This window comes from Amblyomma americanum, chromosome 10 (genome assembly GCF_052857255.1).
Source record: "Amblyomma americanum isolate KBUSLIRL-KWMA chromosome 10, ASM5285725v1, whole genome shotgun sequence".
Taxonomy (NCBI): domain Eukaryota; kingdom Metazoa; phylum Arthropoda; class Arachnida; order Ixodida; family Ixodidae; genus Amblyomma; species Amblyomma americanum.
Window position 1 is genome coordinate 147,021,125 of NC_135506.1, and position 24,241 is coordinate 147,045,365.

At 48.4% G+C, this 24,241-nt stretch overlaps 1 protein-coding gene and 1 pseudogene across 7 annotated transcripts in view; one reads left to right on the plus strand and one right to left on the minus strand.

Moving 5' to 3' along the window:
• Nucleotides 1–24,241, plus strand: part of LOC144107892 (nuclear respiratory factor 1-like) — a 135,032-nt gene that overhangs the window by 66,000 nt on the left and 44,791 nt on the right. For 3 of the 7 annotated variants that reach the window (XM_077641114.1, XM_077641115.1, XM_077641116.1), the window contains exons 5-7: nt 18,330–18,668; nt 18,710–18,928; nt 22,584–22,739. In XM_077641114.1, the coding sequence (XP_077497240.1) occupies nt 18,330–18,668; nt 18,710–18,928; nt 22,584–22,739 (714 nt within the window). The remainder of the gene's footprint in view (nt 1–18,329; nt 18,669–18,709; nt 18,929–22,583; nt 22,740–24,241) is intronic. The other 4 variants (XM_077641117.1, XM_077641119.1, XM_077641118.1 and 1 more) reach the window with 2 other exon arrangements.
• Nucleotides 14,083–15,326, minus strand: LOC144107337 (uncharacterized; annotated as a pseudogene).

Below are 24,241 nucleotides of genomic sequence, written 5' to 3' on the forward strand. Positions count from 1 at the left end.
CGAGCACGGGGGACTCTTCTGAACTTTCTACTTCGCGCTCTGCATCGCCGGAAGCATCAAGCGATGAAGGCACCGCGCGTGTTGCGGGTTCTCTTGGCACTACACGCGACGACGCCACGCCGTCCACGAGCACCGGGCGCACCATTCAGGCACACCTGGAGCCGCGTTTGGTGTCGGAAACATCAAGTGATGAAGGCACCGCGTATGTCGCGGGTCCTCTTGGCACTTCACGTGACGACGCCACGCCGTCCACGAGCACCGCGCGCACCATTCAGGCGCACCTGGAGCCGCGTTTTGTGTCGGGAACATCAAGTGATGAAGGCACCGCGTATGTCGCGGGTCCTCTTGGCACTTCACGTGACGACGCCACGCCGTCCACGAGCACTGCGCGCACCATTCAGGCGCACCTGGAGCCGCGTTTTGTGTCGGGAACATCAAGTGATGAAGGCACCGCGTATGTCGCGGGTCCTCTTGGCACTTCACGTGACGACGCCACGCCGTCCACGAGCACCGCGCGCACCATTCAGGCGCACCTGGAGCCGCGTTTTGTGTCGGGAACATCAAGTGATGAAGGCACCGCGTATATCGCGGGTCCTCTTGGCACTTCACGTGACGACGCCACGCCGTCCACGAGCACCGCGCGCACCATTCAGGCGCACCTGGAGCCGCGTTTTGTGTCGGGAACATCAAGTGATGAAGGCACCGCGTATGTCGCGGGTCCTCTTGGCACTTCACGTGACGACGCCACGCCGTCCACGAGCACCAGGCGCACCATTCAGGCACACCTGGAGCCGCGTTTTGTGTCGGGAACATCAAGTGATGAAGGCACCGCGTATGTCGCGGGTCCTCTTGGCACTTCACGTGACGACGCCACGCCGTCCACGAGCACCGCGCGCACCATTCAGGCGCACCTGGAGCCGCGTTTTGTGTCGGGAACATCAAGTGATGAAGGCACCGCGCATGTCGCGGGTCCTCTTGGCACTTCACTCGACGACGCCACGCCGTCCACGAGCACCAGGCGCACCATTCAGGCACACCTGGAGCCGCGTTTTGTGTCGGGAACATCAAGTGATGAAGGCACCGCGTATGTCGCGGGTCCTCTTGGCACTTCACGTGACGACGCCACGCCGTCCACGAGCACCGCGCGCACCATTCAGGCGCACCTGGAGCCGCGTTTTGTGTCGGGAACATCAAGTGATGAAGGCACCGCGCATGTCGCGGGTCCTCTTGGCACTTCACTCGACGACGCCACGCCGTCCACGAGCACCAGGCGTACCATTCAGGCACACCTGGAGCCACGTTTTGTGTCGCCAGAAGCATCGCAGGAAGGCGCCACAAAAGTGCAAGCAAAGCTGAGTGCCGTCCCCCCGACCGCGCGGAAAATGGAACTGACGGGTGACGGCGAGGCGCTTGCTACTACAGAACAAACGGATGAGTTTGTTGTTGTGCAAGTCACGGCCCTAAACGCGCTTCTCGAGAATGCCAAGTGCCAGCAGTGCTCTCAGCCAGGACTTTCGGTTCAGCTCCTCAACCGTTGTCTGGGAAAAAATACCCAGAATGCGGCTGAAAGCCTTCATTCAGTAATTTGGTCACTGCTGCCAAAAGATAAAAACGCATCTTTGACTGCAACAGAGACAGCTCTCAACGAGGTGGTTTGCAAGTTCAATGCAGGGACCCGCCGTGCTTACACAGAGTACTGTTCGACACTTGGGCTGCAGACTGGCCAACATACTCTTCGCAGAGCAGCGGAAAAGGACGCCTTGCGGAAAAGAAAGGCAGCGAAAGCACTTCAATCTCGAGGCAAGGCATCCAAGAAGCCCCGTGTTAAAAAGGACAGAAAAGACTACAACCCCGGTGCCTTTTGATGAGTGAAATACAAGGTGCAACTTCGGAAGCCATTTTCTCAAAACTGTTTTTTTTTTGTCATTTGCTCTGATTGTTCCGCTGATTTCTTTGCGACCGCTGGGGCTATTTTGATACGTTTTTTTTCGCTGCATTCCTTCAGAAATGTTTCAGGTCGTGACATTCTTGGTTTTCCGGCATCCCGTTTGCTGACTTACTGATTCGACTAGTTGTTCACTGTTTAGGTGCCCATTGTAATGTCTGCTCATAAAATATTAAAACTAAAAATTTTTACATTGTAAATAAAAAAATCTAAGAATGTCACGACCTCATCCATTCATTTTGGAATGCAACACAATTTGAAGAAGTCTTCTATCTTATTTTGTAAGTCGCTCAAGCCTGGTACAAGATGAAAAGGAGGAAAATTTTTTAAATAAAAAAGTTGTTGAGATATCAGTTTGAAATTTTTCTGCTGATATCACAGAAACATTACCAGTAACCCTGCCAATTTTTATCAGAATCCATGAAGAAATAGGAAAGTTAATCCCGAATGGCGTGTCCCCCCTTAAAATGTTCGTTTCGCTCAGCCTTGCTGCACACTTAATCTTTCTTCTCCGCAGGCTTTACAGTGATGTGGAAAATGTGATCCAGTACCATTTTGTAAATCCTGATTATGTTCTGCTAATCGGTCATTAATACAGCGGCCAGTTTGGCCGATGTACTTCTTTCCACACGTGAGGGGAATCTGATGGACTCCCACGGCACATTTAACAAGCGGAGCTGCATGTCTCTTTTTACATTCAGTTTTGCTTGCTTTGTGGGGTCAGTTTTAACGCACAAGGGGCCAGTTTCAAATTGTGCACCACCTTATGGGTGTACGGGATGACAACCGGTCTACTTTTGTGTTTGGTCACCTCATCTTGATCGCCTTTTTTACTACCATAAAAACTAGACTATAGGTCGACACCCCCCCCAACTAACCAATTCTAAAAATGAAAAAAATCTTTTTCAATGGAAAAGGTATCGAAGGACACCCTTACCTTGAAACAAATGTGACTCGACAGGTTGCACAATGGTAAAAGTAGTTATTTTCATTTAAGTGCTGCTCGTATGTGCACCCGGCCAATTTTTTGACAGTATCGCGCGTCCATCAACCTGCGTGTTTGTTTCTGGCACACAGAAGTACGGCGCCGTAGAGCAAAGCCCTTCCTCTTCATGAATCGCCGCACCGAGTATGGTGAGCCCTTGAACTGCTCCCTCGTGAGTCTAGAGGCACGTGCGATCTCTACCGCTTTCACGCGGATGCATTCGGCAGTCACAGGCAGCGACCTTGCACACAGGGCAACCTTTCCTTCCAATTCTGGATACGCTGCAGTCCGCATCTCTACCGCTTTCGCACGGATGCATTCGGCAGTCACAGGCAGCGATCTTGAACGCAGCGCGACCTTTCCTTCCAATTCTGGATATGCTGCAGTCCGCATCTCTACCGCTTTCACGCGGATGCATTTGGCAGTCACAGGTAGTGATCTTGCACGCAGCGCAACCTTTCCTTCCAATTCTGGATACACTGCAATCCGCATCTCTACCGCTTTCACGCGGGTCCATTCGACAGTCACAGGCAGCGATCTTGCACGCAGCGCAACCTTTCCTTCCAATTCTGGATACGCTGCGGTCCGCATTTCTATCCCTTTCACACGGATGCATTCGGCAGTCACAGGCAGCGATCTTGCACGCAGCGCGACCTTACCTTCCAATTCTGGATATGCTGCGGAACCGCATCTCTACCGCTTTCACGCGGATGCATTCGGCAGTCACAGGTAGCGATCTTGCATGCAGCGCAACCTTTCCTTCCAATTCTGGATACGCTGCGGTCCACCCACGAAATGATGTTTTCTTCTGGTTGCTGCAAGTTGTAATACACAGCTTCTGCCTCCGCCAGTACTAAATGCTCTTTTCGGATACTCTAAATTCGCGCTGTGCCGTCAGGTTGCCGTCGGCTTCCGCATACTCAATCGCGCTTTTCTTGAAGGCAACGGTGAATTGCCGACGGCTCCCGCTCATTTTGAAACAAAATGTGAAAAGCAGCCTCTAACCAAAATAGCTTCGCAACTACGGAAACGCAAAATGACGGATTGCTACTGATGGCGATGGTGATGGAGGGACACTGTTTAGTTCCGCCACTCATTGTTGCAAGTCTTCCCTAGTTTTTCCGCCAATGACCGGAATATAAGACGGGGGTTGACTTTTCACACATGGTTTTTTGAAAAAAAGGTTGATCTGTATTCCAGCTTTTACGGCACATTCTTGCTTCAATTTTCTCAGGAAAGCTTCAGCTACTGCGCTCAAAATCGACGTTGGAAAGCCTGCTTTTTCCAACTACCGAACCTGGGTTTGAAGACTTTCCGCTGCTTATGGCAACATGATTTCTTCAGCGCCGCTCCCAGGCACATCTGAGCAATGGCACGCTTTACAGTCTGCGAATGGGAAGAATCATAGGGCATTAATCCTTTTTGCGTGCGAGGGCGATGCATCCAGCAAAAGCTTTGGTCTTTAAGGGTGATGTTCATGTCTAAAAACTGCAATCTATTGCCTTGGGCAAGCTCATGGGTGAAGTCCAAACCTTTTTGCGAGTAGTTTGAAACTAGATAAAACTTCTTCCACTATTTGTGGGTATGATGAGGAAACCTGTTTCTTTGAAATAATTAAAAGATAGTCGACATATCTTAAAGTTTGTAGCACTAAGGCTTCGTCAAAAGTATCCACCAATGACCTGTCCATCTGTGCAAGAAAGATGTTACATAGCACAGGAGCCATGCAAGAACCAATGCAAATTCCTTTTTTCTGAAGAAACAGCTGGTCTTCAAATGATACCATAGTGCAAGACAAGTAATGCTCTAACATTTCCAAGAAATTTGCAACAGAAACACTGGCAGCGCTCCAGAAGGAAACTGCCCCATTCTTTTCAATGCACGACTGTACAGCGGCTAAGAACTCAGTCTGTGGGATAGAATAGAACAGATCAACAGAACAGAACAAACGCAAAAGTAGATCTAGAAAGGAAAACAGTAGCGCCGAAAAACACACAGACACAGTAGAAGAACGACGTAGGACGAGCGCTAACTTCATCTGACTTTATTCCTTGAAAAGCGAGCAAATATACAGAAAAAACCTAGGCATGCGCAAACAGAAATCTCACGTGCAATCAACAAAACCGTTCAAGATATGAAATCTCAGCTTTAAGAAAGTTCACAGATGTATCGCTGACACACCCTTTTCCTCTTTTTCTGATGCGTTACGCCTCTAAAACCTCTCCTCCCTTGCTATCACCGCTCCTACCCAGAATCTTTATCTCATCAAGTCGTCGTTCACACTTTTTGCATTGTTTGCAATTTTCCCCCGCAGAATGTTCAGCCGCTCGGTGACGCACCTTGCACTCTGCGCAGTGTTTGGGTAGATGCGCCCCTCCTACTTCTTTGAGCGAGTGCGCATGCTCTGCTGCACGGTCATTGATGCACCTGCCCGTTTGGCCCACATAGGCCTTCCCGCAGGTCAGTGGTATCTCATAGACCACACCGGTGCAGCACTTCACAAAGTGTTTTCTATGTTTTTTGCTGCAACCATTCCTCTTTCCATCGCTGGCTACGCGTGCGCAGCGCTGAGCGCAGAATATGATTCGATGATTGCATGTATATGGGTGGCATCATCCCTTCTTTCCTGTTCATGGTACTAGAAGTCATTTGGATGAATGATGACTCAAGCAAAAGGCATGTCATCAAGTTCCGCTCTGGATAAAATTGCAACATTGTCCCAGTCAATATCATGTGCTTCTTCATGCGTGTGCTCAGCAGTCACATTGGAAGCCAATTTGTGGTTTTGGACATCGCTTTAATGCTGTTTGATTCTTTTGCGAATTTTCCAGTTTCGCTGATGTAGACTTGGTTGCAATCACCACAGGGAGTTCGAAAGACAACACCGGGAAAGTGGTCATCTGGCAGGGGTCCTTCGCTTTCACCAGCATATTTCAAAGTTTTCTGGCCGCCATGTGTTCACTGCATAGGTTGTACTGTGCGAAAATACGAGACAAAGCTTCGCTTGTGCCACGTACGTACAGAATGCCAGCACAAGACCTTACGATTGGCAGCGCTAGGTATCTGTTTTTGGATTCTTTCCACAAAGTAGTGGCAGAAAGCTTTTGCCATTCCATTTTAAGTTTTGCTTGCAATTCGTCGTTTTCGTCGCAGATTTGCGTCACACGTTATTTGTGGGCAACCGGGTGATTCAAATTAAAGTCTTTGAAATATGCTGCTGAAAGTCAAGGACCCCTTGCCAGATAACCGCTTTCCCGGTGTTGTGTGTATCGAATTCTCTGCGGTGATTGCAACCAAGTGATCATTCATCCAAACAACTCCTGATACCTTGAACCGAAAGAAAAGGACAATGCCACCAATCTGCCTGCAATCATCTCATTATATTCTGCACATTTAAGTTTCGATGACTTGTCTTTTTTAGCCTCATTGTGAACAAGAAACCCGTATGGGTTCTGAAACGTCATAATTTACTTTGACTTGGTCAGTGACTTATGTTTTTACCTCGGTACATGCTAGGTATATGCACCGCGTGCCCAGCGTCACCCCATGTAGGAAAGGAGCACCCGTCTCCATGTGCCTCATGCTCGCGCCATCGCCTTTGAGTCATGAATTTCACACGCAAAGAGTGGCTGCAGCACCTGTAGTTATCTCAGTCTCATTTTAATCAATTCAAAGGAGATGTGCGTTAGAGAGATCGAGCCTAGCACAATCACGCATTCTGGTCTAATAGTTAGGTTTGATGAGCTGGGCTTACCTGGTACTGTATGAAAGTGGATGTCGTGATATCTAGACATGCGCCAATAATTCATTGATTTCGAAGGCCATCATTCAGACGTCCTCTCTGTGAACTCTGGTGTTCCACAGGGCGGTGTCCTTGTTCCTCTACTTTTCTTAATTTACGTGAACGACTTGACCATCTGCAATAATGTTATTTGCAGATGACTGCTTGCTCTTCAATGTTGTTAATGACAAAAATGAGCAAGTCGCTCTTGTGGCATAGGAGAGCCAGACAGACATACCAGGCCCACTCAGCCAGGTTTAAATCAGACTGTGCGCAGACTGCGCAGAATCTCCTTTGCTCGCGCACTACGCGTAGGCTGGCGCGAGTTGTCTTTTTCGGCTGGACCATCGTAGCACGTGCAGAAACTTGCAGATTCTTTTGACTGACGTCTTCGATTTGTTCCACCGGACCACAAGTCACTTTATTTCAAGCTCCTCTGCCACAATAGGTCAGCTCCCGCCTTGTATGGTCTCCCGAAGATCCATAAGCCAAACGTCCCGATGCGACCAATAGTTGACTTTACGCGGTCGCCCTTATACCGCTTGTCGGGCTACTTACACAAGGTTTTTGCGCCACTCGTTGGAAAGGGCTCGACTTTCATACGTGACTCTTTCGATTGTATTGAAAAAGTACGTGATGTCACGGTGGAGGACGACGATGTCATGGTGTCCTTTGATGTGAAATCGCTGTTCACCAGCGTACCCGTGGATCTGGCTGTGGAGGTGTGCCGCTCAGCGCTGCAGAATGACGACGGATTGTGTGAAAGAAACCCCTATTGAAGCATCGGATCTTCTGAAGCTGTTGCAGTTCTGCCTTGAGAACACTTATTTTGTTTTCCAGGGTACAGTCTATCGACAAGTTCAGGGCACTGCTATGGGCGCATCTATATCGGTACACAACCGCAAACCTTACCATGGAAGCAATAGAAGCTCGCGCACTGGCTACCCTCGAACCGTGCCCAAAGGTTTTTGTGCGTTACGTCGACGATTTGCTTCTGTATTATCAAAAAGAATGCGTTGGGTCCTTTCACAGGTCACATCAATAGCATGGAAGATTCCATTCAATTCACTGTAGAGGAGGAGGCTGCACGCCGTCTTCCTTTTCTGAACGTTTTGGTGGAACGCCGTGGAAACCGCCTTTCTTTCAAAGTTTATAGAAAAGAAACCCACACAGGCCGGTATCTTCGTTTTAATTCTGTCCACCCCGTTTTCCACAAACGCTCCGTCGTGGCTTCCCTTGTCCGACGTGCCAAAAACATCTGCCCAAGGCCAGAAGATCGGGCTGCTGACCTACGCCAAGTGCGCCGAGAATTGAGTGACTGCGGCTACCCCAAGCACTTCGTGGATTCTGTTCTTCAACGGTCTTCACGCCCATCAGAACCAGTTGGTCCTCCTTGCCGAGCCCGAGCCGCTATCCCATATGTTCCGGGCGTGAGCGAGTCTTTGGCTCGCGTTCTGCGCACTTACGGTGTGCATGTCGCTCACGTTCCTGCGTGCAAGTTGAGGCATGAGCTGGTGGCCACCAAAGACAAGATAAAGAAAGAAAAGTTTCCTGGCGTCATCTATAAGATCCCCTGCGCAGACTGCGACTACTGCTGTATCGGCGAGAGCGGGAATTTCGAAAGGCGATTGAGGGACCACAAGAACGACGTCAGGAACAAAAAGATTGCATCTAATGCACTTGCGGAACACGTGGAAGCCGTGACGCACAATATAGCTTGGGAAGAAGCATCAGTCATCGCAAGAGAAAAGAATTGGCTGTCACGTCGATATCTGGAATCCCTGATAATCCAAACTACAGACAAAACCCTTAACCACAACGCAGGCAATCTCCCGCCTACGTACGCAAGATGCTTGGGGCGATTACTGCGACGTACTTAAGCTTTGTGCTTTGGGCTTTCCGCCCAGTGATCAAGGCTTCCGTATGGAAGCCGAAACGTCTTCGTTTTAAACAACAACCTTTTGGTCGGCATTCCTTTTTCTTCATACATGAATCTTTTACCCGACCAGGCGAGTTTTCGTCAGACTTTAGATTTCATATGCGTGACCAGCGACGAACGTCTACATAGATGCTGAGCTATGCGTAGCAAGATGTGACAAGCCGTTGGGTGGCGTGAATTCCAGGATGAGGTAATGAATGAAGAGCATCGAAGACAGTCCCGCGGTACGGGTGAGGTACGGTGGGGCGGGGACAGCTGGTCGACATATCACAAACGAGGGACACGTCACAGTCAGGGAGAAAGACGTCTTCGAACACCAGAGAGTTGCGGCGTGTGTGAAGCAGTTGGAGCTCGTCATCTGTACTCTGCATGGCATGCATTGTCGGTCGGCTGTGTGCCGTTGCATGGATTGTGGCACGAGAAAGGGCGTCACTGACATGACAAATGTCACTGGTGTATTGAGAAATACAGGCCAGCTGCCTTATTTCGCGGGAAGCATAAGAGGTGCTACTAGATGCCAGTGCAGACTTCAGGGGTTTGTGGTCAGTTAGGACATGAAGTTGGCAGCCCTCGAGAAAATGGTGAAAGTGCTTGATGGGCAAGTAAATGGCCAGCGGTTCCCGGCCAAAGGTGCTGTAGCGACGCTCAGGGGACACAAGTTTCTTGGGAAAAGAGGCAGTCGGTTGCCATGCACCAGCAACAAACTGCTGCAAGACCGCGCCAGCAGTGATGTCTGATGCGTCTACCATGACAGATGTGCGAGCGTCACATTTCGGATGTACCATGAGTGTCGCAGCGGCAATGGCTTCTTTGATGCCTTGAAATGCGCGGTCAGCCATGTCAGTCCAGGCCACAACGGTGTTCGGTGTCTTGAGGCCTGAGAGGAGGTCGTGGAGAGGCTGCAGTATGCTTGCACAGCGAGGGATCAATCGGCGGTAATAGTTAGCGAGGCCAAAATATTTGCGCAGCTGCTGATGGTGGACAGCTGAGGAAACTCACGGATAGCTGTGACAGGGGTAGGGATTGGGCGAATGCCTTTGGTGTTTACGCGATGACCGAGGAAATCCAACTCCGCGACACCGAACTTGCTCTTGGGACCGTTAACCACAAATCCAAACTTGCGAAGTCATGCAAGCACTTGTTGTAAGTGAAACTTGTGAGCCTCGGCGGTGGGGCTGAATACGAGGATGTCATTGAGATAGGCAAAAACAACGTGAGGCCTCGCAACACCTGGCCGACGAAACGCTGCAAGGTCCGGGCGGCATTTCGGAAATCAAAAGGCATACAGAGATATTCGAACAATCCAAAGGGTGTTATAATGGCGTTCTTTGGAATATCCGAGGGCTCCATAGGAATCTGGTGGTATGCTTTCACCAGGTCGGCCTTGCTGAAGATAGTGCAGCCGTGCAGTGCCGATGTAAAATCCCGGATGTGGGGAATGGGGTAACGGTCTGGTACAGTGGCATTGTTTAAAGCACGGTAGTCACCGCACGGTCACCAGTCACTGATCTTTTTGGGCACCATGTGAAGTGGCAATGCCCAAGGACTGGAGGAGGAACGAATGAAGCCAATGTCCTGCACGTGCTCGAACTCCTTTTTGGCGATGGCCAGACAGTCTGATGCGAGGCGACGAGCCACAGCAAACACGGGGGGGCCCGGCGTGACGATATGGTGTGTCATGCTGTGGGCGATTGACAAATGAAGAGAGGGTGGTAGAAAAACATCCGGAAACTCTTCGACATCTAAGCTCGTCTTGGAGTCCAAGATGCGGTAATGCCGCATGTCGACGACTAGCTTGTAGTGCCATAGAAAGTCGGCTCCGATTATGGGCTGGCGCATGTCCACGATGGAAAACACCCAGCGAAAGGTGCGTCCGAGACCGATGTCAAGAGTCACCGACTTTTGACCGTAGGACCGTATGGGCGATCCGTTGACAGTGGTGAGCGGAGGTGAGGCAGGAGGACAGCAGCGCTCGGCCAGTGTAGGGGGAAGGACGCAGAGCTCGGCACCAGTGTCTATGAGGTAGCGAATCTTGGTGCTACGGTCGGTGACATGGAAGAGGCGACATGATCTTGGGCCAAGAACACCGGTCGCCGTCAGTGTACGGCCCGACCATTTTTCGCGTAGGAGCAGGGCTGGCGGCATTGCCGTGCACCAGAGCCGCAGCGACGGTGGTACCAGCAAATCGTAACTGAAGGAGGAGAACAGTGGCTAGCATGACCGGGGCTAAAATGGCGACGTTGCGAAGAACACGTCCAGAGTGTGCGAAGAGCAGCAACATGAGCTATAAGCTGCGTGACTTGCCGGGTGAGCTCTGCGTTGGCGTCGAGGAGCTGCGAATGGCGACTGGCAGCAGCCGCACCGGATTGCTGAGCCAGGGAGTCCAGGGTCATAGATGAAGACTCCTGCTGTGGAAGGCGCTGCAGGTAAAGTTCCCACAGAAGGCCATTATAGCTAGGCCTTCAGCCACTGCGTGCATGCGACATAGTAAGCCTGTAGGTCTGCGGTCACCGAGCTTTTCGGAGGCAATACGTTGCTGCAGTCTACACTGTTCTGTGTCGATGGTGCACTGGATAAGCGTAGCCTTAAGATGGTCGTTAAGTCGCTCGGCTGGTGGTGATCGCAGAACATCATGAGTAACGGCAGCAGTAGTGGATGTGAGCGATCTGATGACATCGTCGTACATGGTCAGCTGTGAACTGACGCGATGATGACAGAACAGTGATTCTATCATAATGAACCAAAGTTCAGTATCCAATGACCAGAATTCGGGAAGCTTGAGGGCGCATGCCACGGACTCCGGAAGGACTGGCTGGAGTTGCGAAGAAGGCGGCTCATCAAGGGCAGAATCCGAGGCCATGGCTCACAGGAGGAAGAAAAGGCAAAGAGAGCAGAGCAGCTGAGGCAGAAGTTGGCCGGGAGCTGAGAACGAAGGCACGAAGTCCGCAGTCACCAATCTGTGGCATAGGGGAGCTAGAGAGACATCATTGGCAGGTATCAATAATTATATTTTACCAGGCCCACTCAGCCAGGTGTAAACCAGACTGTGTGTGCACAGACTGCACAGAATCTCCTCTGCCTGCACACTACTCGTAGGCTGGCGCGAGTCATCTTTTTCTGCGGCCGGACCATGGTAGCACGTGGTGGGTTGCTACATGCTTAATGAAATTTTTAATACTCTTTGTAATTGGTGTGACCTCTGGGAATGAAACTTAGTCCTGATAAAAGTGTTTTCGTGCACATCTCCAAAAAAAAAAATGCCCTTTTCTCCACCAATGCACTACCAAGCAGACGCCAGTATCTCAAACTGACTGTTTCAAGTATTTGGGTGTAACAATTACAAACTACTTGAGCTGGTCCACCCATATTGATAATATCTGCGCTTCTGCCCCGATTGCATTACGCCTGCGTAGTTTGGGATCCTATCACTAAGAAAGACGTGCCAAAGCATGAACAGAACGAAGATCAGCAGTTTGTTTCATATACAATCGCCACTGTCGCCATGATTTCTCTTCTGAATAACATTAAGTCCTTAAGAAAGCTAGCTCGATTAAGATTCCTTTTTAAACTCTATTGTGGTCAGTTCCACCTTAGCCCTTCAACATCCTTGTAGCCTTCATCATCTAGTCTCAAGGCGTTACCATGCTCATAAATTTCCTCTGTTATTTGGCCGCACAAACATCTTTGAATAATCTTTCTTTCCTAGGCCTTGATCCAATTGGAACATTCTACCATCTCATTTGTTTGCATCCGAAATGTGTTCTTTGCGATTGAATCAGCTTTTGACTAAGAACCTTTATTGCTCATTTTCGCTCTCCACTGAGAGCGAAAACCAGTGAGCAGAGCACCATGAAACTTTGTAGTTCTACAAATGTTTACGCTACAAGCTTACCCTGAAAATTTCATCCAGATATCTCCAGAAATAAAGAAGTTGATGCTCAAGGGTAGCCTCCCCCCTTAAAACCCCAAGATATCACCACCATTATGCAATGCCAAATGTCAGCACAGTGGATGAAAAACAACATGAAGGAACAACAAAAAATAACTTCTGACAAATGAGCAATAAAGGTTCAGCAAGGCGGAAATTTGGGCGAGTTGGTAAGTGTTCATTTTCGCTCTCAGCGCAACACGAACGGGACACAAGACGAAGGACTAGCACAAATCAGCGCCTGTTTGTGCTAGTCCTTCGTCTTGTGTCCCGTTCGTGTTGCGCTGAGAGCGAAAATGAACACTTACCAACTCGCCCAAATTTCCGCCTTGCTGAACCTTTATTGCTCATTTGTCAGAAGTTATTTTTTGTTGTTCCTTCATGTTGTTTGTGCTGACATTTGGCATTGCGTAATGGTGGTGATATCTTGGGGTTTTAAGGGGGGAGGCTACCCTTGAGCATCAACTTCTTTATTTCTGGAGATATCTGGATGAAATTTTTAGGGTAAGCTTGTAGCGTAAACATTTGTAGAACTACAATGTTTCATGGTGCTCTGCCCACTGGTTCTAAAGTTACAGGAGTATATCAAGGTGGTTTACATGGGTTCCTTCAGACATGCCTGGAGAATTTGCAAAATGTGCTGGCACTGTGAAATTCAGCATAGTCATTCTTGGATAGGTACCCCAGGGCAAGGCAAGGCCCTTTTTTTAAGTTTTCTTGCTGAAAAATTTTAGCACAGCCCTGAATTTAGTGTTACGAATTAGGCTTGCATTAACCAAGTTTTAATTGTTTATTACAAATTCCAGAGACAATATCTTAGCTTAAAACAATATCTTAACTTGCCCTCAGAAATTTATTCAGGTATGGTATGAAAGAAACGCCATGACATTCTGATTAATGGTTCCCAAGATATGGCTTTCCCTAGCAGCCACACCAGGCAAAAAATTGATTCTTAGGAAGCTGCGTTAAAAGATTGAGAGAACACAACCTTTTTTTTTCTTGAGATATCTTGATGGAATTTTCAGGCTAGGCTCATAGCATGAGCATCTAAGGAATTACCAAGTTTTGTAGAGTTGTGCCCACTGGTTCTCAAGTTACAGGAGTATATCAAGGTGGTTTACATGGGTTCTTTGCCACAGGCCAGGAGAATTTGCTGAATGTGTTGGCACTGTGAAATTAATTATCATAATTTCTGGATAGGCACCTCAGGCAAATACGTCCTTCTAAATTTCTTTGTTAAAAATTTTTAGCACAGTGCTGAATTTAATTACTATTTAGACATGCACTAATTGAGGCAAATTTTATTTATCATTAATTCCAAACACAATATCTTCAATAAATGGGCTTTTCTTGCCCTCAAAAATTTATTTATGTACAGGATAAAAAGAAAACCACATGAAAATCCGATGAGTGGTTTCTGAGATATGCTGGGGTGAGCAGCCATACAAGAAAAAAATAAATAATTCCAAGAAAATGGCCGTTGAAAGTTGAGACATTTCCGGGTCTAAAACGATCCTGCTGAATAGTTGGAGCTGTCTCTGCGCTCTTTCTTTTTTTGCCGCCTCTTAGTTTTCACTTCATTCTGTTTCTCAGCCTTGCCCATGTGCAGGGCATCTTTCTCAGCCGCTCGCTGGATGGCTAGGTGGCCAGGTGTGAGCCCCACCAACACAGGGACTTCTTTTGTGGCCCTGCAGCATCCAGCGTTATACCTTAGCACTGCTTCCTGCAGTGCTGTCTCCACAGCAATTAAAGATGCGTGTTGCTCCTTGGGCATCAGGGACCACAGGACTGAGGGAAAAGACTGATGCGTTTTGGGTCTTCGCTCCCAGGCAGCTTCGGAGCAGAGAATCCTGTGAGAGGCGCTCATATATAGGCAGCATAGCCTCAGCAACGTAGCCTGGAAGATTGTACGCATGTTTCGGCTGGGTTGCTCCTTTTGCCTCAGCAGCCTTATGCTGGCACCATAAGTTGGCACCCTCTGGACAAAGCTCATGATGAGGCGCTGCTTCAGTTGAAGTGACGTGGTGGTATGATGCCATCACTGCACGCTGCATGGTAGCCACATCATTAGAATTGTTCCTGAGGGCCCAGCCATAGTAGCCTGTTAATTTGTCAATCAGGGCCTTTGTAAGCCTGCCCTTGCCTCCTAATGGCTTCTCACTTTTTTGGACAAGATTGCGCAGTGCAGTCCCTATCCTTTTGTGGACGTGGTTCAGGCACTCTTCTTTTACGATGGGAACAAGGCCATAAACGTTCTCTTGTACAAGGGCAGAGAAAGTGGCAGTCACCGTCAGACACAAGTGTTACATAATGGAGGTTGTGTTTTCTGACAGAACGTGCAAAGAAAATCAGGGCTGCCTCCGCCTCCATCCTCCCGGATTTTGCATCAGTGTTTTTTTGGCACACATGACTCTCATGCCAGCTTAAGTAATCTGAGTCACCAGGTATTGGTCCTATCTGACAACCAAGGCACTGGTTTGATACGACTACAGCATCCAAGATGAGGCCCGTGTGGTATTCAATGATCGCCCCAACTCCAATGTGGGACGTGTGACCACGCTTGTGTCAGGTCCCATCATACATGACGGTAATGTCCCTGGAAAAGCCTGAGTCAATCTGCTTATAGGCTTCTTTTACCGCAGTTGCAGATTCGGCGTAGAACTTTTCCATGCACTTAGCCTCTGGGTCCCTGAAGGTCTTCTTCAAGTGCTTTTGAAACGTCCGATGGTGAAGACATCTGTGCGACATGTTCATTGCTGCCCTATTTGTTTCATCGGCATAATTGCTTGAATATTGACTTCAAAAGCCTGTCCTTCGTTCTGGCGCACAGAATTCCATGCACTCGCAACAATCCCACAACGTGTGCACATCAACTCGTTTTATTGCCAGTCCAAGTTTGATGCCTTCTTGAATTTTCAGCCCACTTGCAAGGCAATGCTGGCACAAGGTGCTGAAGAGCAGGTCGGCCAGCACAATCATTTGCACAAGGCAAAATTTCCCGCCTTCAGTTACAGCACTGGTGGGTCCGGGATCGCGCGTCATGGCTTGAAGCTTTCTGTGTGTGGCTGGCATGGCGCAAAGTTGATCCTGAACGGCAGCACGTTTTGCCTCCGCCGCCTCTATATCCTCGGCTGTCAAGAAATTTGTTGTCAAGCGAACGGTGGATGACGCGTTCTCGCCCTTAGGAAGAGATGCGAGACCGGAGCTGAAGGCCGCAGTAGCTGATGTTGATGGGCTCGGGTCACCAGGTGCACTTGAAACTACGCCGATGAAGCAGAAGGTAGTACTACGTTGCTGGATGCGGCGACGCATTCGTCTTGTAGCAGGTCCTAGGACACTGGAAGCATCAGTGCAGTCATTGGCAGTGCACTTCGCCGTGTGGATGGACTTCGTAGAATGCTTCCGTGCACCAAATGCGTGTTGCGTCTTGAATTGCGTCTTAGGCATTGCGACTGGCCGAGCAGCGATCAACAGGCTGCACGAAACTGATCAAAGGGCACGGGAACAGACTCTAAAGACGGCGATAGCAAAAATGGCGAAAGGCGAACACACTGCACAAAGGAAAGCAAGAAGCCGCAGCAGACGACGCGCAGGGCGCAGCCGGCGGAGAGCAATGCGTCAGCGCGCACAGCAGCCGCCTGTTCCCCCGCGTTCTCGAGGAGCGCAGGGGACAAAGGACGTAACAAGTGCACAGACACAGCGCCGTGTCTGCGCACTTGTCACGTCCTTTGTCCCCTGCGCTGCTGAAAAAACCATGACACACCAACTTGCCCAAGCTTCTACAGGTTCTCGAGGAGGGTGCGCTTGGTCCAATCATAGCCTCGGATTTCCGACACGGGAAACTCGAAAGCTGCCGCGAGGCCCCCATTAAAAAGCTAGCCACGCCTCGAGCACACTGCCACCGCCGGCAGCAAAGAAAAGCGCAAAAATTCACGAACAAAACAAGACCAAAATGGCGGTGCTCGGTTCAGCGGGAGAGGAACGGCGCGCGCGCGTAGTTGGGGCATTTTTGGCGCTTGCCACTGTGGCTTGTTTTATATTTAATTTTCAATATTTTCACGACGAATTAGACATTGATAATTACAAAAAAAGGTTGTTTATAACACATACAGCCAGAATATCTACTTTTACAAAAATCGACTATTTCGCGATTTTTCGGTTTTCAAAGGTCGCGTCCCCTCTTAAAGCTTGCAGTATTGTACAAATAAAATAATAAATAAGTAGAAGTGCACAGTCGATGGGTGCAGCCCCAGTTGTCTCCCAGTCACCTCTGGTGTGCCCCAAGATTTATATAAATGATATTGTTAATGTTGTTACCCCAGGAACACTTGTTTACTGATGATTGTGTGGTATTTCGTCAACTTGTGTGTACTGGGGATCAAAATGAACTTGATCTGAATCTAAAAAATCTTCTTGATTGGTGCAGAGAGTTTGCCATGGTTAATAATAACACATAAAAAGAGCACTAAACCACGTGTATACTCTTAGATCGCCTCTAAAGCAGGTTGATAGCTACAAATATCTAGGCAGAGCAAAACGGGGGGAGTCTAAAAATTAACTTGCAGAAAACCAAAGTAATGTTCAACAGTCTAGCAAGGCAACAGCTGTTCACAGGGCATTCAAAGGTGGTGAAGTGCGGCGTAGCTGTGTCGTGCTTAGGATCAGCAATTGCTACGTCGTGTGTTCACGCTATTGATAACAGTTTCAAACAGCAGGTCCAGGGGCTAAAGTCAGCAGGTTTCCCTAGCGACATGATTACACTAGCCTGCAATAAACTCCTGAAAAAGCTTGAGTCATTCGGAAAACCCGATCCACCAGAGCCTCCCAGTAACGAGAAAAGAAAGTGTGCAGTAATTCCGTATGTTCACAGATTATCCCACCAATTAAAACAAGTAGGTACCAGATATGGGGTAAGGGTGCTGTTTTCAGCTCCCCAAAAAGCTTGGAAAAGTCGATGCTATGGTCGATAGAAGAGCCAGATTAGAAAAACAAAAGTCGAGAAAGTAAAAAAACAGTGCAATATAAAACATGAGTTGCTGTTGTTTCCACCTTGTGCCAATGGAGTGGTATATGATGTACCGTTCACATGCGCCAAGAGTTATATAGGCCAAAGGGGCCTCCTACCTCTAATTTGGCCCTGCATTATAGAGACTGCGAACTTAACAATTCTAGCCCATTGGACAGAAATGCATGTGTGTACCTCTGTTCAGTAGAACAAACATTCTGCATAGGCATTTCAATCGGCTAACAAGGGAATTATCTGAGGTATATCGTGTTCGCAAAAACTCCGACATGTGCGTCAGCACACCATCTGTTGTCATCCATGATTGTGAAATTCGGTATCTTGGTTCAACACAGTGATTTGTCTTGTCATTTTGGGGGTAGGCGCATGCGCTGCTGGCTGCCTTGTGTGAGCTATTTATATTTAACCTTGTGTTTTTTCCAATAAACTTCAGTTGATAGAAGCGCTTGTCCTTCGTGTCTTTCTCTTGGTGTCCCCTGTCGCAGCGCTTTCGAAAGTTTTCAAAGATATACCAACTAGCTCAATTGTCCGTGTTAAGCGTAGCAGGGGCCGGCAGAAGGTTAGGTGGGCGGATGAGATTAAGTTGGACGCAGCTGGCTGAGGACAGGGTTAATCGGAGAGGCCTTTGTCCTGCAGTGGGCGCAGTCAAGCTGATGAGTCTGGTGGGGTCACCTGTTGGTAATTATAAGAATGCAAGGTGGTTCAGGGCAGAAAGTATGGTGGCGCAGGTGTTTGGGGCACACCCCTTGGAGACAGTGGTGCGTGCCTGCCGAGGCGTCCTGGTCGGGGAGCTGGAAGCAGCCCTGGCTCAGCAGGCTCCCCCGCAGACGCAGGACGACCCCACTCTGCACGAGCTGCCTCCGCTTGTCGTGGACGGCATCCCCACCCCAGTGGAGAAGATGACCCAGGCCCAGCTGCGTGCATTCATCCCGCTGATGCTCAAGTACTCGACCGGGCGGGGCAAGCCCGGCTGGGGCAAGGAGTCGACCCGACCCCTCTGGTGGCCCAGTGACCTGCCCTGGGCCAACGTCCGCAGCGACGCACGCTCTGAGGAGGACAAACAGAAGGTGGGTGGGCTCTGCTCCTCGTCAGGCAGCACTGAAGGCAGGGGTGGGGGGGCCTGGCCCAGCAGGTGTCGTGGACGCACGCCCTGCGCCAGATTGTCATCAACTGCTACCGCTTCCACGGCCGGGAGGACCTGCTGCCAGCCTTCGAGGAGGACGACAAGGAGAAGGTCGCCGGGGGGGCCAGCAAGAGCCCCACGCCCACCCAGCTGACCACGGCCGCCGCCACTGAGGCCCTGACTGCGCCCGTGCGTATCGACAAGGTCAGAGGTTTAATCAAATTACTCTGTTTATGTGCAGGCAGTGCCCTGTCAAAGGTCACTGAATCCTCCTTCAATGAAAGAATTAACGGCACAGGGCAAGCCATGTATTTTCGGCCGCGTTGAGGAACGTGTTGCTCAGTAACTACGTAGGTAATACATATATATCATATTGTTTCAAATTTTGTGCTAGACTTATTGAAACCAGCTCAAAATAACAGCGCTGAGACGAGAGACAGAGAAAGAAGAAGACAACAGGACCAGCGCTGACTAACAACTGAACGTTTATTAGAAAAAACATGCAATATAAACTCCTTTGACAACCACGGGCGCGTGCGCAACACCAAAAGCCACAGTGATATATCAATCACTTGAATCCAGATACATTAATTCACAGTCATGAACTGTCACAGAGGGGGTGCTCACGCACGAGTCAATTTGAAAAATAAGATACGCCGACCAGTGAAAAAAAAGGTCTTATTTTTCAAATGTACGCTCCCAGCCAGACGGGATTCCGTCGCACGCTCAACTTCAACGCATGAGTCAATGTTTTTATGAATATGAAACACTTCACTGATTTCCCTTGTTAGTTTATCTTTGTGTTTGTACAGGATTCTAGTTTTATTAAAAATGGGTGTACATGATTTTTCAGAAGAGTCAGGTAGGTTACTCTGGGGACAGTTCCTGTAATGTAAAGCCAGATTTGAGGATGGAGCCCCTTTCAAAGAAGTGTTGTGGTCTCGTAGGCGGGTGTTCAAGCACCTTCCTGTTTGACCTATATAGGTCTTCCCGCACGTGAACGGCACTTCATACACAACCCCTTCAGCACAAGGGACAAACCTCAGGTCGTGCTTTATCTGGCACCCTCTTTTAGTTTTTCTTCGTTTCTTTTCTTCTTCCCTGGCCTTTCTATCTACAATGGCACACGGCCCACGGAGAATACACAGAAAAATGAAGTTTTCCTGACGCTTTGATATGCCAGAAAACCACAGTCTCATGGATGCCGAAAAGTGGCCAAAAGACCACGGGCAGACTTGAACCATAGCATTCCATCGGGTGCAGCCTAAGAGCAAGGTTTTTACCGCTCTAAGGAGCACTTCTGGCGCTGAAACGTGCCAAAAACACAAAAGAATGTCCCTCCGATTATGGACCCATTCACACTTACGAGCCGCAGAGGGTGTGCGACTGTTTTGGACGAAGAGTGACAGTCGCAAGCCAGTCGCTCACTGCTCGATTTTCCAGCATTGTGACTTCAAGTCACAAACCGCTGAACCAAATCAGCGAGCCAGCCGAGCTTTTAGCTTGTACGCGCCAGGCAAAGAACTGAGCTGCTCCCTGGCTGCTGTAGCCGTCTGTAAGCCTAACCATTTCACATTGACCAAAGCAGACGAAACTCTCAAAAGCGCGTGAACAACGTCATTCCCGAGAGTTTTCGCTTCAAACAAGAAGGCAACCCGCAGGTTGCGTTTGCAAGTGTGAACAATAGTGTTGTCGAGCCGCTGCCTGGTCGCATGCCCTTTGCGATGTTCGACGCGAGGAGCTACGATAACAATTATCGGTTGTAACACTGGTATTTCCATGGCATTTAAATATTGTTATTAGTGGGCTTGACCGTAGTATACATTTTTGTTCACTTCATGTTTTCTTATGCGGTGCTGAGACGGTCTAGTTTTGTTTATTTCGGTTGCAAAGACCATGCACTATTTTGAAAAAAAAAAAAATAAGGGCAACAACATTTGCTTGTATATCATTTTCTGAAATTTTTTTTTTTTTTGAATAGATATTCGATTTAATTCGAAGCCATTTTTTGTTCTTATTGGTGTTCAATTCATATTTCAAAAATTTCAATATTCGCACACCCCTAGTATTAACTAAATCCAACCTGGCCAACCTTAGACTTAATCATTAACGAAATGATCAAGCAGGCTTTCATAAAGTATACTTTACAATAGACAATATTCACACTATCAGCCAGGTGATAGAGAAATGCGTTGAATGTAACCTTATATATAGCACTCATTGATTGTGAGCAAGCCCATGGCTCAGTGGAAACCTCAGCAGTCATGCAGACATTGTGGAATGAGGGTGTAGAAGTGTCTTATTTGAAAATACTGGAAGATTTAATGAATGTGCAGCCACCATAGTCCTTCATAAAGTCAGCAATAGCATTCCAATAAGCAAGGGAGGCTTGGATTGGGGACAGTTCATGGAGAATACCTGAGTAATCTGTGATTTGCTGATGACATTGCCTTGCTAAGTCACTTAAAGGATGGATTGCAAAGCATGATCGATGGTTTAGACAGGAAGTGTAGAACAGTTGGTCTAAAAATTTACATGCAGAAAACCAAGGTAATGTTCAACAGTCTCGGAGCGAACAGCAGTTTACGGTTGGTAGTGGGGCGCTGTAATTGATAACGGATAATGTCTACTTGGGGCAGGTAGTGATCAGAGATCTGGACCACAAGAATGAAATACCGTATATACTTGAATACTTTAAAAAAAAAATTTGTATCAATTTTCGGGGATGTTTTATGCGCAGAAGAAAAGTTTGGACACATTTTTTTTGCTAAAGTTGAAACTGTATATTGTATGTCCGTTCGCCTGCTTGTCCATCTGTCCATATCAACAAAAGCACGCTGCGGTCAGTGGTGTTCATGTTGCCGGTGTTTAGCATCGTTCACTTGAAAAGGTGTTTGCTATATCACGCCGTTATCCGGTGATTTGGTGATAGCCGATGGCACTTTATCTCACTGTAACCACAGTGAGATAAAATGAAAGGTGCACAAGGTTAAGTGCGAATGTTAGCTGCGGTTTGAGGGGGGGGCTTCCTTTGTAGCATTCAGTGCTGGGGAGGCTTTGTAGCATTCTCTCTGGTGCTTTCAAAGCATACACTGACAAAGCAGGGCGCGCAGCAGTGCGCCAAGCAAGCCACAACAGCATGCATTCCTTGGCTGTCAAGTTCGCCGAGCGTGCCACTTCGCAGGAGTGCTCATCAAAAAGTAGACGCACTGTGATGTTATCAGCGCTCAGCATCTTGGTGTGCTGCCAAGGTCTGTGCTGTACTCAGTGTGAAACTCAGGAACGATCTAATGCCTTTAAAAAAAGTAAATTCTCAATGACAGAAGGAAAGGGATGGGTTCTTTACTCGAATAAATACAGTAACTAGAAGAATAAAATTGGGGTGGAGTGTGTTCAGCAGCTACTCCCAGATCATGAATGCCAGTTTACCAATATCCCTCAAAAGAAATGTATATGACAGCTGTATCTTACCGGTAGTCACCTCGGGGACAGAAATGTGGAGGCTAACTAAAAGGGTTCAGCTTAAATTGAGCACAACACAAAGGAAAATGTCAGGTGTGACGTTACGAGGCAGGAAGCGGCCAGAGTGGGTAACGGAACAAGCGCCGGTTAATGACACCCTAGTCGAAATCAAGAGGAAGAAAGTGACTTGGGCAGGGCATGTAATGCAAAGCCAAGGTAACTGATGGTCCTTAAGTGTAACGGACTGTATCTTAAGAGAGGCAAGCATTGCAGAGGTTGGCGAAAGTTAGGCGGGCGGATAAGATTAAGAAGTGTAGCCATAACAGGGAGGGAAGGGCTGAAGGTGATAATGTAAATATGTTTGTGAAAGTAATTTGGGCCTTCTTCTCTTGTGCAGACCCTTTACACCAGCCCCATTGCGCACTACACACCCACGATGGTGCAGACCATCAACAACCCGGACGGGACTGTCTCCATCATCCACGTGGACCCTGGCAGTGCTCTTCTCACTCTCCCCGATGGCACACAGGCACAAGTGCGCACAGTCAGCGCGGTAAGTGGTGCCTGTTTATTTTAAGGGGTGGGGCACCGAACCCCATTCTGCACCTTCCCACCACTTTGTAAAAGGCAGTGGTGTGGGGCCATAAAGTAAAATGCATTTTTGGAATGTTTGTACCTCCCTAAAAATACCATACAGTGGACTCGTACAGGGGCTGCACCCCAGCTTGGCAGGCAGTATTTTGGAAAAGAAAAAAACGGATTGCTTCATGTGTGCATAATTTTGCCTACGTGATACATTACGCTGGGAGTTGAGAAATGATCTGCGACACTCGTCACAACAACCATGCACGCAGCGCTGCTAACTCGTCTTGTGTGCTTTGACCAGAAAAAACAAAACGTTATGCTGTGAAAAAAAGTCGGGTGCACCCATGCTAGCGGCCATCTGTTTGCAGCGCCGCGGCGCCCGCCAGGCTCGGGCACCATAATAGGGCGCCACTCACCCGGTATCATTAGGCCTAGCTTGTTTCGTATCGAAGCCACAACAAAATGCAATAAAAGGTCTAACCTTGATACCAGTTCACTATCATGCAATAACCTCGCATTAAAATGAACATGTAATTGATTTCTTCAAGGCCTTTGATAGTGAAATGCGCTGAAAAGTAGGTCAGGCGAACATCACCTCACCCAGATAGCCATGGGTCACACGTGGCGCATCGCTCCTAACTGTTGGTCAGTCGAGCGCTAGAACTTTGGAGGAATTGATATTAATTATCTAGCAACCTGTTTTACTTTGTGCGGTTAACTTGTGCTGGTCATTGGGCGCGCGTCCTGTCATCCATACATTTAATGCTTTATCTACAGTTAAACGTCAATTTAACCAAGTTGATAAAATCGGCAGTTTGCTTTGTAATACTGAAATTTCACTACATTGAGATTTTTCTGCCATCAAACGTGCTCCGGGTAACCCACAAGAAAAACGGTGATTTGCAATTAAAGTGGTACAGTGGAATCTCGTTGATACGATTCTCACGGGCACCGAAAATAAAAACGCATTATCCAAAAATCGTATTATCCAAAACGGACTCCTAAAGATTGCGAACAATACATACTTGGCACAGAACTTGCTTTTATTAAAGCACTTTAAAATAATCCGTCACTTTGCGCTGCACTTTTTGCTTTTCAAGGTCCTGCAGCAAGCTTTTTTGGAACTCGTAAAAACGAGTAGCAGTTTCCTCACTGAGCTCCGCAGACGCGACAAAGCCACGAAGCCCGTCCAAAGCTTCGAGTGCACCGTCAGTATTTAATGGCCGACGATCGCTGCTGCAATCTCCGGCGTCTTGGTTGTCATCGTCGTCGCTCTCCTCTTCAGCGGTAACATCTGCAATGATGTCTTCGACGGTGCGCAATTCACATGTCGCCAGTTGGTCATCCGCCGATACAAACTCTTCCGGAGACGCGTCGACATTGAGGTCACCCCAGTCCGGGATGTCAATCTCTGCGCCGTCATCTCCATTTTCCTCAGTATCGCCAGGTGCACAAAAAAAGCCACACTTC